The sequence below is a fragment of the Miscanthus floridulus genome, chromosome 3 (assembly GCF_019320115.1).
Source record: "Miscanthus floridulus cultivar M001 chromosome 3, ASM1932011v1, whole genome shotgun sequence".
NCBI classification, from domain to species: Eukaryota; Viridiplantae; Streptophyta; class Magnoliopsida; order Poales; family Poaceae; genus Miscanthus; species Miscanthus floridulus.
The window spans coordinates 81,912,021-81,931,650 of NC_089582.1; the positions used below are offsets into that span (position 1 = coordinate 81,912,021).

Here is a 19,630-nt window from a genome sequence, read left to right on the forward strand (position 1 = left end):
GAAGTAACTCAACTCTCCAATCATGGACATCTCAAACTCATTAGCCATTATATTTCCAAACTCATCATAAAAGTCTTGATTGGTTGATCCAAATATGATATCATCAACATAGATTTGCAATACAAACAAGTCTTTTCCAATCTTCTTGATGAAAATAGTGGTGTCAACCTTGCCCATTATGAACCCTTAGAGAGTAGGAAGTCCCTCAATCTCTCATACCATGCTCTAGGTGCTTGCTTCAAGCCATACAATGCCTTCTTCAACTTGTACACATGGTCAGGCTTCTGTCATCTTCAAAACCGGGAGGTTGCTCAACATATACTTCTTTATTGATGTAACCATTGAGAAATGCACTCTTAACATCCTATTTGATAGAGCTTGATGTTGTGGGCACAAGCATAGGCTAGCAAGATTCTTATTGCTTCCAATCTAGCAACCGGGGCATATGTTTCTCCAAAGTCAAGACCTTCCAACTTGTGTATAGCCTTGTGCTACCAATCTTGCTTTGTTCCTTACTACTATCCCATCTTGATCTTGCTTGTTTCTAAAGACCCATTTGGTTTCAATTACATTGTGTCCATTTGGTCTCTCTACTAATTCCCATACTTGATTTCTTATGAAGTTATTTAACTTTTTATGCATAGCATTCACCCAATCAACATCCTTCAATGCTTCATCTATTTTCTTTGGTTCAATGGATGACACAAATGAGAAATGCTCACAAAATGAAGCCAATCTTGATCTAGTTTGTACACCTCTTGAAATATCACCAATGATAGTGTCCAATGGATGATCCCTTGAATATTGTTGGTTGGAGTATTGGAACTTGATTGCTTGTACTTGCTTGATCATTGGGTTGAGATGATGTACTAGCCACTTGATCTTGTTTATTGTCATGAGAGCCACTTATACTAGCTTGATTTGTATCATCTTGCATATTTGAGTTAGAGAGCATTTTGCACTTGATCATCTTCATCATCATTTACTTGCCTATGCCTCAATTTACCAACATCCATATTCTTCATGGCATTTGAAAGTTGAATGCCTCTAACATCTTTCAAGTTCTTATTCTTACTTGTGAACCCTTGGTTTCATCAATCAACATCATGAACTTCCTCAAGAGTACCACTATCTAAATTCCAAACTCTATATGCTTTGCTTGTAGTGAATAACTAAGTAGGAATCCTTTATCACATTTCTTGTCAAACTTGCCCAATCTAGTGCCTTTTCTTCAAGATATAGCATTGTAACCAAAGACCTGAAAATATGGCAATGTGGGCTTTCTACTATTCAAGAGCTCATATTAGTGTCTTCTCTTTCAATGGGTGACAATAGAGACGGTTGCTACAATAGTAAGCCATGTTGATAGCTTCGGTACAAAAAGATTGACTCACATTATACTAACTAAGCATAGACCTTGCCATATCAATGAGTGTTCTATTTTTCCTCTCAACAAGGCCATTTAATTATGGAGTGTACTTAGCCAAGAATTTATGTCTAATTCCAAATTCATTACATAACTCATCAATTCTAGTGTTCTTGAACTCACTACCATTGTCACTTCTAACTCTCTTGATGGTTGTTTCAAACTCATTGTGAATGCCCTTGACAAATGATTTGAATATTGCAAACACATCACTCTTGTCCACTAGAAAGAATACCCATGTGTATCTAGTGTAATCATCTACTATCACAAAGCCATATTTGTTACCACCAATGCTAATATATTGTGTTGGCCCAAACAAATCCATGTGCAATAACTCAAATGCTTTACTAGTGCTCATCATGCTTTTCTTGGGATGGGTGTTTTCAACTTGTTTTCTGGCTTGACAAGAGCTACAAAGCTTATCCTTTTCAAACACATCTTTCAAGCCTCTAACCAAGTCATACTTAACCAATCTATTCAATTATTTCATTCCAACATAACCAAGCCTTCTATGCCATAACCAACCCATGCTAGACTTAGTGAACAAGCATGTAGATAATCTAGCTTTACTAGCATTGAAATCAACCAAGTATAGATTCTCATATCTAAAGCCTTTGAAGATCAAGTTAGAGCCATCTACACTTATGATCTTACATTATCTACCCCAAACGGCTGGAAATTTACGATCGTTTACGACAAGCCACAGCCAAACGAACAGGCTGTTGTCCTGTCTTATATTTGTGTACTTCCATATACTATTTTCTATCAATGATATCTGGGACACATGTGGGTTCATAAGGAAATTCACACATCTACCTACCATATGGTCATTCCTTACAGTGCTGAAAGCCTGAAACATTTGCACTACTAACTGCTAAGTGCTAGTAACAGTTAGTTTACCGCATAACAGGTCAATCTACAGTTCCAGGGGAACTGAATGTTGGTAAAGGGAGAAAAAAAAGATGCCCAATTTCTAAAGGGGGGAAAGGGTAAATTTAAGGGAACACAAACTACCCTCATAAAAATACAGTATTCGCCATATGTAGAGCAACTTGCAACCACTAGCAATCCTGAAATGGGGGAAAGGGGCCCAATACCCAAGAGAATGCAGAACCTTTCATCAATAATAACTGAAACAAGATAGCCTTGGGAAAATATATGCAAAAGGTAACATGCGCAGAGTTTTCAACCTTTGGCCATGTTTAGTTACCCCAAATTCCAGACTTTGGCACTATGCAAAAAGAAAATTCCTCGTCACATCAAACTTGCGGTAGAGTACTAAATGTTAACAAAATCAAAAACTAATTGCACAGTTAGGTTGTACTTTGCGAGACGAACGTTTTGAGCCTAATTAATCAACGATTGGACAATTTTTACCAAATACAAACGAAATGCTACAGTGCTGAGAATTCCGGCGGCGCCGATTCCGGAGGCAAACTAAACGCGGCCTTTGTATAGATGCCCGGATCAGAAGTCATATTTTGAGGGAAAATAAATGACCGTAAACATGGTACATGGTGCACAATGTGGAGGGTGCATCAAGATTTGAAATTTGTGCTCATATTTCTCTCAGGGTACCAGTACAAGGGGGTACCGTGGGAGAAATATTAGCACCAAATTATTGCTATTGCTCTCTCATTAATGGATGAAGAGTACGAAGAAATACAATACAAACCAGGTAGGTCGACAAGCCACTACCACTACTAATACTTTTAGTAAGCAACACCTAAGAGAAAACAAGGGCAAAAGGATTGTCCAAGTCAAAGTATCAAAGTGGGCATAGGGGTGGTTCTTGTTAAAAATTCAAATCTAATCACTGCTTAGTATTTACAGTTTGTTTGCAGTAAAAAAGACGACACAAAAACCAACCAGGAAGTAAGGCATTTGGAGCAGTCTTTGTGATGGGATGAGACGAAATTTAAGAGAGGCAAGGAGGCAAACGAACTTGTGCTTTTGATGTAAGCACGCCGCAACAACCACACACCTAGACTAGAAACGAAGGGGTGCAAAAACCCAAAATGCAGTTGAGAAAAGGGGTGAAAGGGACAGATGAAAAGGAGCAGGCTAGAACAGAACATGGACAGATGCATTGATTTAGCGGGTGGAAAATCAAAATTAACTCGATCCAATAAAATGATGCCCTGAACCTTGCCTTGTTATAATGCCACTGCAATCAACCAGGAACTTGCACAGATGTATATAGAATCTTGTTTTCGCAAAGATAAAACAGAGGGGACCCCCAAAAGAAAACACAGCAAGTCTGATGAGACCGAACAATGCAGTAAAAACGAGCTGTTTCTTGGGCCCTTTTCGCGACGAACAGCTGCCCCAAAGCACCTAAATCCTCGTAAGGAAGACGGGAGAGAGTGAATAAGAGAGGCACATACAGTCTTGGAAGAAGGCGGGGAGGGAGAGGCGGCGTAGGAGAAGAAGGAGGCGCATGAGAGGCCGATCCGCTTGGCCGCCGCCCTCCGCCACCTCGCGAGCGTCCCTTCGGCGGCGCCGTCGCCGCCGCTGACGCAGCCCCCCACCATTGCTCCTCCCTTTCCCACTCGGCTGCCAGCCTACACCGGCATGGCCTCTCTCTTGCTCCACTCACCTGCTGCTGCTTCTTTCTCTCTCCAATCTCTGGCCTTGCCTGTCAGGGTGTAAACGCTACGGCGGGCTCTCGCTGCCTTGTGGGCTTGGCTTTGTACAAGGAGCTGCTAGCTGGGCAAGCCGCAAGCGAGACCACGCATTTCTTTCTCTCTCCAATCCCTGTCTCTCTCTCTCTCTCTCTCGCCTCAGCAGTGGGGAGTGGGGTGAGGTGAGCAGGAGTTTGCAATCGCGATGTAGCCCTTGTCATTTTGCCATTTGGATTTTGGGCCCACTCTCCCCACGAAAACAAATGGACAAATGCTGATTCATTACTGGATTGGAGTGCAATGTACTGGGTCAGGCCACATTTTAAAATGCAGGGTTAATGTCAACCCAGGGTTAACTCACATCTGCCGGTTTCGTCCATTATAAACAATAAAAATGCCTGTAACTTATATTTCCTCCGTTCTAAAAAATATATATACAATCCTATAATTACACTAAGTCAAATTGTCTTAAGTTTCACTAAGTTTTTTATAAAAATATTAATATTTATTTGAAACGACATCCGTTATTCGACAGGGCCATGGGCCTTCTTTTCAGAACTTATTCTTTGTCATGAGTTATATACAAAATCAAGGTTATCTGTTGTCAAGATTTTCCATGTCCTCTATTCAGTGTTTGCGCTATCGACGTTTCAACAAACAAAATAATTATGGTCATCGCCAGAATGTTGTTTTCGGAAAACAGATACTTAGAATGTTGTACAATTTCGTTAAGAACATTAATATATCTTTCAAACCCAGCCCTATAGTAATTCTGAACATTTTCTGGGATCTGCATGCAAAGAGAGACCTCTGCTTGCAGATTGCAGAATACTACTGGCAAGCAGGCGAGCTGCCATGCAATAAGTACATTCACCGTGGTCCCACTCGTGTGCTGGCCTTTTCGCCTTTGGGGGTGGGGGCATGGGAACAGCAATTTAAAAACCTTTTGGTGGCATGTCTTTCAAGGCAGTCCCAATGAAAGAAACTAGTAGTTTCTATAACATAGGATATCACACAAAAAAAAGTACTGTTTTCCAACTCATAGTTTCTATGAGGAATAACTATTTTCTCTTTCTCTCTCCCAACTTTATCTTTTCCTCCAATGAGAGTGCGACACGAGCTCCCTAGAAACTGGTGGTTTCTCCTCAATGGCGATTTCATGGTTTCTTGGTGCATTGGGTCAAGAGTAGACCTGGTTTCTTCATGAAGAAACCATTTCTATGATTTTTGCTCTCTTTCTTCATTAATTACGTTGCCATGTCAGCATTTTACCTACGTGGCAAGTCATTTAATGAGGATAGAAACCATCATCAATGCACCATCGGGACTGCCCTCGTACTACCACCATACGGAGCGTCCCATCTGAGCCGTTGGTTGGCCGGCATGCCTTGCCACTCAAGCCGATCGCAGCCGCTCGTCACACTGCCACGGCCAGTGAGAGACTGACTGGCCAGCGGTCAGTCAGTCAGAGCGGCACAGCGCCCAAAATGTTCAGTTGAGGCCTCATCTTTTGTTTTGTTTTGTTTTTCACTCTTTATTTAATCTAGGGGTATATTTCATGGCAAGATCGAGCTGAGCTTCATAGGCTATTGGAATGCACAGTAATATATGGTGGTGTGACCGTGTGAGAGGAAGGAGACGACATAATAATATGGGGCATTGATGCCTAGGAGCAGCAGTTGCTGGGTTAGTTGCAACCGGTTACAAAAAGCGTGGATTAGTACTACTAACCCAAAAGGTGATAGGACTACTGGTATTTATTTGGTTAGAAACTAGTAGGTGGGTTTCAGTTTAGAAATGAAGGCCGAGATGTGTATGTTACGCGGACTCAATTCATTGATCTCAGCCTCTCAAGTCGCTGGGTCATCTTTTTTTCTAGATCAGTGGGTGAAGCCTCCGTGAAGAAAAAAGTGTTGTCGCCTTATCGTTTGTTACTATTAAATGGTAACCAATGTTTTCAATGGTTGGCCGTGAATGTTTAGTGAACCAAGCGTACAACTTAATGCTTGTGTCATTTGCACGTACTGATCTCAGCAAAGGAGGCACACATTTTTATTATCTTACTAGTATTATGTTTTAGTTCTGATAATGGTCATGTTCGCTTCTCTTATAATCCGTCTTTTTCGGCTTGTTTTTTTAGTCAGAACAGTGTTTTTCTCTCACAATAAATCAGCCGGAACAATGATTCGGCTTGTTTTTTCAGCGAAGCGAACGGGGCCAATGTGCCCTGTAAGGGCTTGTTGGGTTTGGAGAGATGAGACACCTAAGTTCATTTCCCCCACATATAGTAACTTTTCAATCTCTAAGAGGAAGGTTAAACCGAATAAGGGTCTCAAGCCTGGTTTGCAATCATGCCAATAATAATATAATAAGAAAAGTTCATGACCAGCCCTTCAACTTGATAAGATATGTCACCTAGTTAGGTCCCTCTACTCTTAAAATGTTATTTCTAGGTACATGAGCATGGCTCTAGGGAACATCCAAGTCCAAACGGATTCTAACCCGCTCTGTATGCTGATGTGGCAATGTGATTGTGCATTGACATGGCCCCTACATGTAATCCTTCAACTTGATAAGGGGTATCACCTAGGTCCCTCCATTGTCAAATGTTATTTCTGGGTCCATGAACTTGGTTTTGGTAATGTAGGTCTAAACGGTCCTAATTCGCTCTGTATTATGACGTGGTACACGGACTGCGCATTGATTTCTTAGTCTTTAAAGTAATGAAAGGTAAGGTAATCAACAATATTTACATGCCAACACTTGTTACTACTTTTTGAAAGATTAAACTTATCACTAATTTTGCACTCTTCTTTTTAGTCTTTAACTAGAACATATGGAGACTTTTGTGTTGAATATATGCAAGTATTTTCATTAGGAATACATTTTTGTTAAATCTTACAAATTGCAAAACAATAATATTCTAAGGCACTTTTTCTGAGTGGATGTATATAACGATATATGTTACACCAAATTCACTCGTTATTGTGGAGCACAAAACTCAAACCAAACAGAAATTTTCTAAATTTGCCTGGCTAGGCAAAAGCCATCAATTTTGCAGGCAGCTCCTAAACAACTAGGGCCTCTAACCCACCAGACCTTCTTCATGCGTGGAAGCAAGTCTCTCTTTTGTTCGTTGACTGATTAATCACGATGAAAAAGCATAAGACCATTAAACTGACGGTCACTTTGCATGGAGGATCCAAGGCCATTGTCCATGCTGCTTGGTTGTTGAGCTGGGATATACTTATCCTAAGATAAGAGGAGAGGTGTGAGAAATCGCTGGCTATAGCAGGCAAAACCAGCAAAAATCCATGGCTTTCGGTTAACAACGCCTATTGGAGCACACATCTTGTCCTCTTGGAGGTTTGCTGCATGGCTCGACGGCTCGATGCAGTCGACAACTGCACAACGACCAAAGGGGCGAAAAATGTCCTTATATACTCCTTTGGTCAAAAAAGAATGTAATTATGGGATCCGTGCCAATCAGATGCCAAGATTTCGTGTGGTGGACAGGGCCCATGACAAGGTGCCGTGCCTCAACAGCACTTGATGGATCTTGCTGGTACATTCCTAGTTCCAACCACGTCCAAACAAGCGGTTACCACGGCCCAAATCCAAATTGAAATAAAGCTCGAATAAATCCCCCTCCAACACAACACTTGAAATAAAGCTCCCTCCATCACAAGACAGAGCATAAAGAATAGAGCAGGCAGCCATGAGCCATCACAGGGCACACCACCTGAATCCGTACACCACCGCCTCGCCTTCACCCAACAAAGCCACGTCACCACGGACGGCCCCTTTGTCAACAAGAGCGAGAGAGAGAGATGCAAATCTAGGGCTGCAATAAACAAGGAACTAAGCACCAGGTAATACGTATAGCACAGAAAAAGGCCATCATTCTTCATCCGTGTCATGCCACTACACCCCGTTCGGCTTACCTTATAATCCGCACTATTCAACTTGTTTTTTCAGCTAAAACAGTATTTTTCTCTCACAACAATTCAGTCAGAACAGTGTTTTCAGTTAAATTTCAACAAGCCAAACAGGGCCTACGAGCGAGACCAGAGGAATAAATCTGCTGCATTTTAAAATGCCGTTCAGTGCCATCATCATACTACGTACTTCTACCCAAATCTCCATGCCATGACAACTTTATAGGAGTAGCAGTAGCATTTAGCAAGCAGTGACTGGGGAGTAAAACAACAGCCGCCTTGGCATGGCACAGTCATGCTCTTTAGCAGACAGGCCGGCCATCCATGGCAGAGAGCAGCATAAAGCTGATGCACTGAAACAAGTGCCGCAATCATGTACTACACCCACACAAAGGTGAAAGCTCAGCGAGGATTAAAAACTGGGGAAGAAAAAGGAGCTGCTCTGAATCTGAAGCACCTCAGCATCAGAGGACAGTCATGAACTAAAAGATGTTCCATGGCGGCAGCCAGTTTCGAATGACCAAAGATTACACATCACGAGTCACGCCAAGCTATACTTTACCCCGTTGCTAACATGCTAAACAGCTAAAGCAATGTCAAAGGTAACAAGAGGCTTCACTGCCTTTAGAACACATATCCATAGTGTGTGACAACAACTGTCGGACGATTCCATGCAAACATCTGAGTAAGATGCCTTATTTACCGTCTGATACTCAGATGGCACGTCAGGGGGTCACAAGGCTCTCTAGGTTTCATGTAGCAATGAACACCATCATAAGGATCACTACGAATAAAGGGGGCACAAGTAAACAACGAATTACGCAACACCTGATGATAAGGTGGCAAAAATTGCAAACTTGGGGTGAACATCCATAGTAAACTGCAGTGCTATTGTTACTAAATGTTAGCCATACCATCATACCCTCTGGAAACAAGACAGTCAATTAGGCTCCACCATCTATACCAGGCAAACAACAATGCAGACAACAGCTAATGTCTATACACCCTCCATTCCAAATTAAAATATGTTTTGACTTTTCTAAATACATCGATTTTACTATGTAACTATATCTAGACATTGTATATCTAAATGCATAGCAAAAATTATGTATGCAAAAAGAGCCAAAACATCTTATAGTTTGGAATGGAGGGAGTGGTTTACAAGGAAACCACTCATCCTAAAAATTCACATCACAGGAGGTGATGGTATAAACCACAGAAGTATGTAGTCATCAGTTTCAAGCTCCTCAGATCAGAACAAAAAAGGATGCCACCATATGATGATCCTTGCTGCTAGACATTACCAATACCTGCCATAAGATGTGATACAAATCGTGATGAGTATGAATTGCTGAAAAGTGCAATCAGTTTCCCTGTTTTAAATAAATGGCGAGAATCAAGGGCTCGTTAGCTTGCAATTAGGTTATACAGACCAAATGATAAAAGGCATAAGAATAAAGAATTAATGCAACTATCTTTCCTAGTATATTGGAACCATTCTATACAACTTCCAAAGCAACTCCACAAACATGTTACTGTGGACTTCAACTAGGGATATGCACCTGGGCTTCGGCTGGCACACAGCTGGGCCAATCAGCTACCCACTCGCATAACCTAGATGTTGGCATAGGATGAAAGTTACATCTATTTTCACTGGGTATACAGTGTGCCACCATCTGCTTTGAAGGTATGTGATCCACTGATAACTGATAGGAAGAGGTGCAAAGATAATGCATCTCTTTATCTTCAGGATCAGATCAGATCACATCTTCAAAAACTCGAAGTTTCCCTCTATGGCTCTATCTCTATGTTAAATAACAGGATCCCAAAGAAAAATACATTTTCTACCAGACAGCAAATACATTTTCTACCAGGCAGAGAAAACTTAAAGAGTTTTGACTAAGTAATGCACAGATCCTGCAGCAAATGCACTGCTGCAATATGTTAGCATAAGCAAATAGGAAATAAAACTCGGCCCTTAGGGTAAAGACCATCATCCCTGGGTACTATGCGAAGAAGAGTCTTTCTTGCTGTAGGACCGAGCAAACACCCTGGAACATCTGTCCAGGAGCAGCCACATATCTCTGCAACTGCGTCACTGGAACATCAGCAGGCAAGGGGTGTTTTTTTTAATTAAAAAAAATAGCCCCGGAAATTCACTCCCACTAGGAATCAGACTCAGGCCACTGGGGTGCTAATAAGGCCCTGCAACCACTAGACTACAGGCCCATTCACAAATGGGAAATCAATACATATTCTGCAAGCAAATGAAAAGAAAATTTTGAAATAGATTTCTGAGAAATAATTACCTTACATCTATTTCTGGCCACCAGGATTTGACTGATTTTGTATCTGCTTAAGCAGGGTTGCTGCCAATTGCAGTGTTGCTTGAAGGCGCTTTTGAGGATCTCCATCAAGGTCCTGAGCAGGTAGTTGTTGGCTAGATTGCTGGCCAGAAGTAGCTAAAGGCTGCACTGTGGGAGCACTTGATGTTTGCTGCTGAAAGGGTGGAGGACCTTCAGGAAGTGGAGGAACGAACGGTCTCATTGGCATGGAAGAATGAGCTGGGTTGACCAAAGCATGAATGGGTGGCATAGGCAAAGTGGTGTTACAAAGTATAGGAGCACTGGTCGGAAGCGCATTGAGTGGATTTGCAGGTAGCGAGCCTATTGGTGGCACTGGCACATGGGCACGTAACTGTTGCATAGACGGTGGAACAGGTGGCAGTGAGTTCTGGACAGGGATGGAGCCAGAGTTGCCTGGCATCATTGTAGCATGTCCATGAGGATTGGAATTCTGTATGAATCCAGATTGATTGTTTGAGCTGTCCACAGGCAAACCAACTTTTCTAGGTTGGTTTTGTTGTGCAAGAAGGGCAGCCAGCTGTGCAAGTTGATCAGGTGGCAGTGATACTGGAATAGTAGGTTGATCAGATCTAGCTACCTGCTGTGAGTTGGGTTGCATGGAAGGCCAGGACATGCTGTTGTATGCTTCACCTGGTGCATACCCTGAAGCTGTTCCAGTTGGTACTACTCCGGAAGCAAATGTGTACGGATCCTGTGTCCTGTTATTTAGCGCACGAGAGATTACACCCTGCTCCAAACTGAAGTTACCAGAACCTGGATTTGGATCATCCAGGTTATTGGACCATCCTGAGAGCAACCTGTTTGGGAGTTGCTGGTGTTGGCCTTGTACAATACCCATAGGGAGGTCCGCTGGTGGCCTTTCTTGCGGTAATTGAGAGACAACATATGGAGGAGCACTCTCTGGCTTATAGGGTGGAATAAAATCTGCACTTGCTGGGGTATAGCTTACACCTGATGAGCGGACATAATCTGGACCCTGTGGGAATGTGCTGATATCTGGAGGATTGAGCCTTCTCAGTGCATGCAGATCTTCACAATTGCTTACATCAGTGTTGAAATTACTTGCAGAAGATTGGTGAGCTCTCTCCAATGATTTGCGATTCGGCGAGCTGTAATCTGGATTTGACTGCTGAAACTTCAGAATGACTCCAGATATGCTGACATTTCCAGGCACTCTCAGTACTTGCTCTGAGAAATCTGAAGGTGGAACAAGAAACAAGGTGCTCCTCTCTCCAAGCTTACAGACTGCTGCACGCTGCTTATCACCTAGGTAACTCATGAAATCATTATAAGCTGTCATGTCCGCATCATTTTCTGGGACAAAAAATACAACCCAGCTGCCAGCAGCTTGATAGTAGTGCTTAGAAAGCATATCTAGACTTGTCCTAGCAGTGCAATCCAGAAACTCAGGCCTGAAAAGTACAAAATTAACAAAAAGAACATCAACACTCAGTGTTCGAACAAAAGATGCTCAAATATGGAATGGTGTAAATATAGAGAACAGATATCCAAGGGATTGCACTATGGGCAACATACCAAAGCATGCAGTAATGAAGTATAGATATAATGACTCGACTACAAAAACTAAGAGTCACTTGTGAACGGAATCTTAAGTGCATGCTAATCTTCCCTGCTGTAGATGCTGTGTTGTAAACTGTAGCTACGACAGAACACAGAAAATATAGGAATATAAGAATGGAAACTTACAGCATGAAGTTAAGGACCTTCCCAACAGGGAAGCATCGAGCTCGGCAGATCGGTGTGCCTCCCTTTGCTATTGTACCATTCCATTTCCATTCATCCTTAAGAGCAGGTTCATGATGGTCAGGAGTAGATCTATCCATTTTCCCTAAACGCCTATCGAAACTCTCTTGAGCATGCCATGGTTCATGTTTATTTGTAAGTGGAGTTATATTCTTTAAAGGATGAACATGATGTCTATCATGCATATCAGTAAACGAAGAGGTTCTAGAGTGTAAACCATCTTCTGAAAGATCATGATGGGGCCTCCTTTGGTACTCAGGGTAAACTTTTCCTCGATCAAATTCTGAGAAAGGATATTCAGGAAGTTCAGTATCATGCACTTGAGCACCCTTCAGCTTCTTTGAAATAAGATATGAATTGTCTTCAACGTCCCAAGAAGCTTCCATTGGTAAGGGTCTCTGAGGTCTGTCAAAAGGAATGTTGTTCCATGGCTTCCATGGCGCATCACTCCTAGCAGTAGGGCTTTGTCTATGGGGCTCATACAATTCCTCAGCCAGCCTTCTTTCTTGACCCAGCTCCCGTGTTCTAAAAGGCTCAATATTAGACGCATGGCCAAGCTCTATTCCAGCGTCCTGTTCAAAATAATTACCCTTGCTGAAGCCAACATCATCAGCATCTCTTGACAACCTATTAGGGCCAAAATGTGGTGTTGACATGCGAAAATCTCTTGGAGGGCTATCAAAAGGCCTAGCCCTAGGAAAGTCTTCAAAATCATGGTCTCTGATGACAGGCCGAGCACTAGGTTGGGGGGAATATGGGGCAACAAATGATCGTTTCCCAACTTCTGGCGCAGCACCTTCATTTCGAGAAAAGCATATGCTTACTCGTGGATTATTGAAAAGCTTTCCCTGAAGTGCTTCTTTTGCTCTGCAGGCTGCTGCAACACTAGTGTACTGGACAAATGCATATGTTCGGCCTGGGAATGTTGTTACCCTGAGAACCTTCCCAAAAGGAGAAAAGGCTTCCCACAGATGAGCCTCATCTACCTTTAAACCAGGAGGAAAGCCTATCCATAACACCTCGCTAGGTTCTGTTGACCTATTTCTTTTATATTTATCTATTGTGTTTTCAGGACTCAGATGCCGTTTTCTCCCACGTTCAATAGAATGCCGCTCATCAGCATGTTGTGTATATCTGTCATCCATTGAGCTACCTGAAGCCTTATCCTGAAAATTCAAATAGTTCAGGTAACCTAGTACCACTTGATGTGTGCAACAGTGTAAAAGTAGGATAATGGGAAATCCGGACATACAAGATTAAAGCATAATAGACAAATTAAACTGAACGTTGTTTAGCCCTGATCATAGAAAGATGAATTTAAACGAGGCAAACTAGCGATAAGGTACACCTCCATGGCAGTGGAGATAACTCCACTGGCTACAACAGTATTCTTATTCTTAAACTCCAAAGTACTATAGATACCGAGGTTGTCATAGAGAACATAAATTCCTCAAGCTAACATGATCAGGGGAAGAAAGCCCCAACCCAATAACCCAATGACCACAAGTATTCTGTCCTACATGTCATTGTTTCCTATATTAGGGGGAGAACAGTAGCAAAAGGATGAAGGAATATGTGGCATCTAGTCTTTGTAATAGTATAGGCAACCAATTCAAGGTTCCGACGTTCAGTACATAATGAGTTACATCAAACTTGGTGAGCCACATATAACGGAAACTTAGTTGTCTCGTCTTTTAAGGTTTTGAAGACAGCAGTCCAACAAAATTATGAGCTTGACTAGACACTCATTGAACACTGAGAGATAGCCAAATTTCCAGTTTCACAGCATTCTACACCAAGCCAAAGAAGCACAGAGACATATCCAGCAAAGATGGGCTAAGTGTTGCGAACTAAGAAATTTTGTTGCAAAGGAGTTCACAAATATTGCGAACACCGAACATCGGATGCTGAAAAGGTTGAATATTGAGGCTACCATAACATCTGGTCCTCACAACATTTGCAAACACTTTTTGCAACAACGTTTTCAAGTTTCAATAGTTCCATTTTTTCCATGATGTAACCCAAATGCTATACAATTTTCTGAGATAGTGCTTAGCGGACAGCCATTTGCAGGACTTGTCACTGTCATTTTTTGGCATACCATATTTCGAACAAGGGTTACAGTGCCTTGCCTGTGTCAATTCTTGTTATAAACAGCTAAAGCCTGCATATACCAATGCTTCTGGAAACTTTCATGTCTGCATCCGTAGTTCTGAGCATGTATCAGATGCGGATGCTGATATAGAAGGTATTTGTCTGGTCAAGTAATGAATTTTTAAGTAGGAAACCAGATACAATGACACAATATGGCTGCAAGCCATGACAACCAGTTATAGTTCTCGATTTCCCGTCCAAGTATAACTAATTTTCTTGACCTACGTCGGTTCAAAATATGGTATTACTGAAGAAATGTATGAGTTGTTCTTGGCTCAATATGAATCAACTATCCTTTACTCTTTGTATTGCTTCAAGATATATGTAGCCATACAACCATATCAGTAGTTTTGAAAAAAAAATATTACTTCCCTATCAGTTTTTATCATTGTGCAATATATTGCCATGTGCTGCATAGAGAAAAGAGAAGGATATTCAGTTGTTTCTTTACTCCACCAGGTTTCCTACCATACCAACTCTGGCTGTCCATTCGTAAAGTTTGGCAAAAGGTGCTCCTCTTGTCAGAAATTACTGTACCTACCATACTTGTCTACTTAATTGTGTTTTGATGTTTCTTAGTTGTGTTCTTTAATTTCAAGTACCTAAAATGGCGCAAGTCATCACAAGCATTCCTCTATTGTTCTTGATGATTCCTTTGAATTAACAGGTCAAAATAGCTGGATTGGTGTAGTTTTAAAAAGTATTCATGTATGTTCCTTTTTGAAGGCGTTCATGTACGTATTTGCGTTCAACTTGTCATAGCATCATGAGTCAGCACATCGCGAAGGAGGTGAGTCCAGTAACATCAGTCCATCAGCAATCAATCAAGGCGTCAGTACCAGATGGATATGGCAATATTTCTATTAGTCAAAATATTATGCATGGAAATTCAATCAGTCACCCATTTTTTGTGATTATACGTCCAAAATGACTGATAACATGGCATGCCAGCTAATTACAATTAACCCAAGAGGCATAAGGGCAACTGTTTAATGCTTATCCAGCTAAGTTCTACTCCTTCCATCCCGAAAATAATGCAATTCTAGCTGCAGTACTAAGTCAAACCATCTTCAGTTTGACTAAAATTATACAAAAAGGATAATAATATTTATGATATAAATATGTATCATTAGATTCATCATGGAATATATTTTCGTAGTGCACCTATTTGGAATCATAGATGTTGATACAATTTTCTATAAACTTAGTCAAACTCAAAATAGTTTGACTTTGATTAGATATAGAATTGCATTCTTTTTGGGACAGAGGTAGTAGAACACAACTGGATCCATGAATAGTCAATGATGTAGACGTCTGACACATGTGCTTAGATCAATCATTAACTCAGGAGTCAAGAGATTTCTGCTGTTCCTATGGTTCACCAATACTTTAGTACACTTGAATCCAAGACAATCAGAAGTAGAGTTGGTGCGATTAGCAGTACCAAAAAGTCTGACATTACATAAAAGGCTTTAGAGATAAAAGAGAAAAATATATGTCTACATATGAATGATGATGCTTTATCCTTTTGGACATTTACTTTGACAACATTAAACTTACAGGTAGTTGCCCGTTTGTCCAGAAAGCAAACAAAACGTCAAACAGATAAAACTAATAGGGGGTTCATATAAAGCAACAGTGTGCTGCACTGCTGCATTTAATTAGATTGACCAGGCCTGCATGGATTAAGTGTAACAGAGGTCCTTGCAATGTACCTTAAGGTTTTAATATTCATTCCATATTTAGCCTAGTAAAACAAGCTACATATTGGTTCCATGGAACTTAATTTCAAGCCGCACATTATATTTCTGGCATCTTTCACATCACAAATAAAAAGGTGTAAGGAAGCTCCATAGGGCAAAGAGTTGAGAAAGGGTACTTAGTGCTGAGGAAATTTAGTGTGACATATCGATAATATTGATGCATTGGATTTGCAGCAGTCTCTCTCTGATGCTTCATAAGGGATAACATATTTCATCACTTTTGCCCCCCAAAAGAGTGTCCTTGTAGGTTTCACATTCATTAACAGTTTCCCTGATTATTCAGCATCACAAGATGCACTATATATGAAACAGCTGAAGATGTCATCATCAATTGAACACAGGATTTTTCAAGCCATGAGGATGCACATTTGATCTTTGATTAAATATAAGGACGCCCCACAAATGACCTTCTAAGAACCGTCTGTTAGAGGTTTATTACTAAGAGACAAGAGTTGCCCTAAATAAATGGAAAAAAATTACTCAGTCCCTCATAGCTATTGGTGAACTATTGACATGAGACAGCAGGAACATATTTATCACACTCAAGCAGGTACTTTCTAGTATTGATGATTCAGAGTGCAGTGGCAAGAGGAAGATACATGGCAATAATCCTAGCTATGTTCCGCCGAGATGGCTATCGTTTGCCCTTTGCAGGACATCTGACAACTAAGGGTCACAAATGCTGAGACACTGTGGGTGTAATTGTTCAGATTCAGTGAAACCTGTGACCAATGGTGCTGACTAAATAAATCCTGCACTGGTAGAATTTCACACAGGTGAACAACATTGAGATTCATCATTAGCCAGGCCCATGAAACAGCCTAAAACTCTGTTCCGTCACATTTCCGGGCATACCTGTTTTGAACCGATTTGACACTGGGGCAGTGCTGTGAACCCTAAATTTAACTCTTGTGATTCAGCATGTCTTGAAACACTAAGGTTTTGTACACAAGATAAGAGAAGAACACCGCACTGATAATTGCTTGGAGTCAAATTAAATAAATATATAATGAACAGAGGATGTTCAACACTAACCCCCTTGGAAAACTCGATCCTAACAGGCGCCCCAGCAAGGCGAGCCCCCTGGAGCTCCCGCACCGCGGCAACGGCGTCCCCCTCCCGCAGGAAGCTCACGAACGCGAAGTTCCGGCCGGGCTGGCGGGCGACATCCTCGACGTCGCCGCACCGGAGGAACAGCTCCGACAGGTCGGACGCCGTGACGCTGGGCGCCAGGCCGCCCACCCACAGGTGCCGCGACGGCGGCGCCACTCCCCAGCCCGACCCCCGACGCGGGAGTGGGAAGTACGGATCCTCCTCGACGCGGACGCCGTGACGGACCGGCCGCTCGTCGCCCGGCGGCCCGCCGCCGAACCTCCCCCGTCCACCCGGCCCGCGGCGGTCCCTCGCCATCTGCAAAAAAACGGTCGAGATTGGTCAGCGCAGCTGCATTTCCATCGCAGTAAAAGGATGGAGCTGTACCATTGGCGATTGGCGCCGGCGTGCGGCGGCGATTGAGAGGTTAGGGTTTGCGGTTGGATGGGACGGATGAGGAAGCCCAATGGCTTTTCTTCCTTTCTTTTGAAAAAAAAAATGAAATGCCGATTTTCTCGCAAGCTGATATTTATATTTAGGTGTAGAGCTTTGTCTCTAACCGTGTGTTCGGTTGCAGGGAGGAAGTGGGATGGAATGAGATGACCTGGGATGAGCTGTGTTTGGTTGGGAGGTCAGTAGGGTTGAGGACATCCCATATGTGAATATACTTATTAGATGTCGGGCGTTCCTGTTCCTAGAAATTTCACGGACGGGGATGCCCCAAGTGGGACGAGCCGCGAGCGCACACTGTCGGAAAGAAGAGCGACGCGGAGAAGAGAAGAGAGAAGGCCGTGGCCGGGTGCGGTGGAGGCCGGTAGGGGTGGAGGTCCATGGGCGACTGAGGTCCGGCGAGCTTCGGAGGTGGAGATCTGGCGAGACAGAGATCCACAGGCACCGCGCGCGGCCATGGGAGCAGAGCTCCGCCCTGCACCGTCGTGGTCGGCCTCGGCGAGCTCTGCCCCTGGCGTCGGCATGCCCGGCCCTGGCGAGCTCCGCCCCTAGCGCCATCGTGCCGGCCCCGACGAGCTCTGCCCCCCGCAGGCACGCAAGCTCTGGGCTAGCCCTACCGCCGCGGAGGAGGAGGCGCCGTGTGGCTCGCGGCCAGGCTCGCCGACGGGGTGGCGCGCGGCTGAGCTCGTGTCGTCGGCGCGACTCATGGTGGAGGTGGATTGCGGCCTGGTGCGAGCGGCTGTTGGGACAGGAGGATAAGAGGAGAGAGAGAGGAAGAAAAACGAAAAAAAGGAAAAATTATACATGGGTCCCATTTGTCAGTGACAGATCTCACTTTTGAGCTCTCCACACCAAACAAAAAATGGAATGGCTCCATCTCTCGTCAACCAAACAGAAAATGAAGTCATCCCATCCTATGAACCAGGGTTGGGACCATCCCACCCCACCTTATCTCCGAACCAAACACTACCTAAAATGGAATCTATAAAGTTTACTTGGCTTTTTTTATATATATAAGAAAGTTTACTTGGCTTAGGTGTATACTTCCTATGTATTTCCAATGCGTCTATCTTTGTTATATATCTATATCTATATCTACGTAGAATATATATATGCTTGTTTGGATATTTTTTATCGTGTAAACTGGCTTTTAAAAGCGGTTGCTAAAAGATAGATTATATAAAAGCTAGATTGGTAGTTGTTTGAATTCATAGTTTGTATAAGTTGGACCAAAAACTAATGTATCACGACATTTGGCGGAATTGCTAATCCAGGTGCCACAAAATGCACGGCCCTCTTCAATATTGTTTCAAATATTGTTGTTGAAACATCATTTGGCAATGGGGAGTCAACTAAATTTTGGTTGGACAGATGATTGCCAGGCACGACAATCTCTAAACTCACACCTAATTTAATCAAATTGATCTCTAAAAGAGTGTTGAAGCATGATCTCCAATGCGCCTATCTTTGATTGCCATGGCTTAGACCTTGGACACTAGGTGTTGTGTCATGACCCGGCTTTGCATCTTTGTTTAGCATAAGCATCATCAAAGTTCATGTTTTGAAAACTAGTCAAGTAAAATTGCACATTTCTAGCTCTATTGTGTCATGACACGCTCCGTCCAGTATCACTGGTCTACCAACACATAGCTAGTTCATCCTAAACAAATACCAATAGACAATTTATCAACGCTCGACAGATAGCCCAATAGAGCGTAAACATATAGGAATTTGCGTTGTCTAGCTCTCCCTCAGCTTGGGCCCACCCATAAGTCAATGTGGCACTCACACCACACCCATGGACCTCTCAAAGCTCTCACACCCACTCTCTCTCCCTAGCCTGTGGTGCAAATTTGAGGAGGTGGATAAACATATTGCAAACTCACGAGGATTGCAAACAATAGTTCTAATCTCTAAAGTAACCCTAAATCACAACAAATTGAAAAGTGGGAATTGGGGGAACCAAAGTCACAACCCATGTCATGACCCTAATCAATATGCCTGATGCAATCCTAACTAGTATGCCTACTCTAGCCCCAATTAGTTCGTCTAC

The 19,630-nt window shown here is 42.6% G+C and overlaps 1 protein-coding gene across 3 annotated transcripts; it reads right to left on the bottom strand.

Annotated features, from left to right (window-relative positions):
• Positions 1–8,181: 8,181 nt before the first annotated feature.
• On the bottom strand, positions 8,182–17,661 carry LOC136541830 (flowering time control protein FPA-like). Of its 3 annotated transcripts, none has more exons than XM_066533950.1 (5): positions 17,515–17,661; positions 17,071–17,445; positions 12,062–13,284; positions 10,303–11,766; positions 8,182–9,298 (listed from the first exon to the last, which is right to left on the bottom strand). In XM_066533950.1, the coding sequence occupies exons 1-4, from the start codon at positions 17,515–17,517 to the stop codon at positions 10,305–10,307; spliced, it is 3,063 nt and encodes a 1,020-aa protein (XP_066390047.1). In that variant the 5' UTR covers positions 17,518–17,661; the 3' UTR covers positions 8,182–9,298; positions 10,303–10,304. The 3 variants fall into 3 exon arrangements, with proteins under 3 accessions (XP_066390047.1, XP_066390046.1, XP_066390048.1); XM_066533949.1 differs by having other exon boundaries at positions 8,183–9,298; positions 10,298–11,766; XM_066533951.1 differs by having other exon boundaries at positions 8,183–9,298; positions 10,298–11,766; positions 17,071–17,635.
• Between the last annotated feature and the right edge of the window lie 1,969 nt (positions 17,662–19,630).

Bases quoted from the DNA above. Each gene is read 5' to 3' on its own strand.
- LOC136541830 (XM_066533950.1), bottom strand. The intron at 13,285-17,070 runs GTTAGTGTTGAA...TTGAATTTTCAG, and splicing joins GGATCGAGTTTTCCAAGGGG to GATAAGGCTTCAGGTAGCTC. The intron at 11,767-12,061 runs GTAAGTTTCCAT...TGTACTTTTCAG, and splicing joins AAGGTCCTTAACTTCATGCT to GCCTGAGTTTCTGGATTGCA.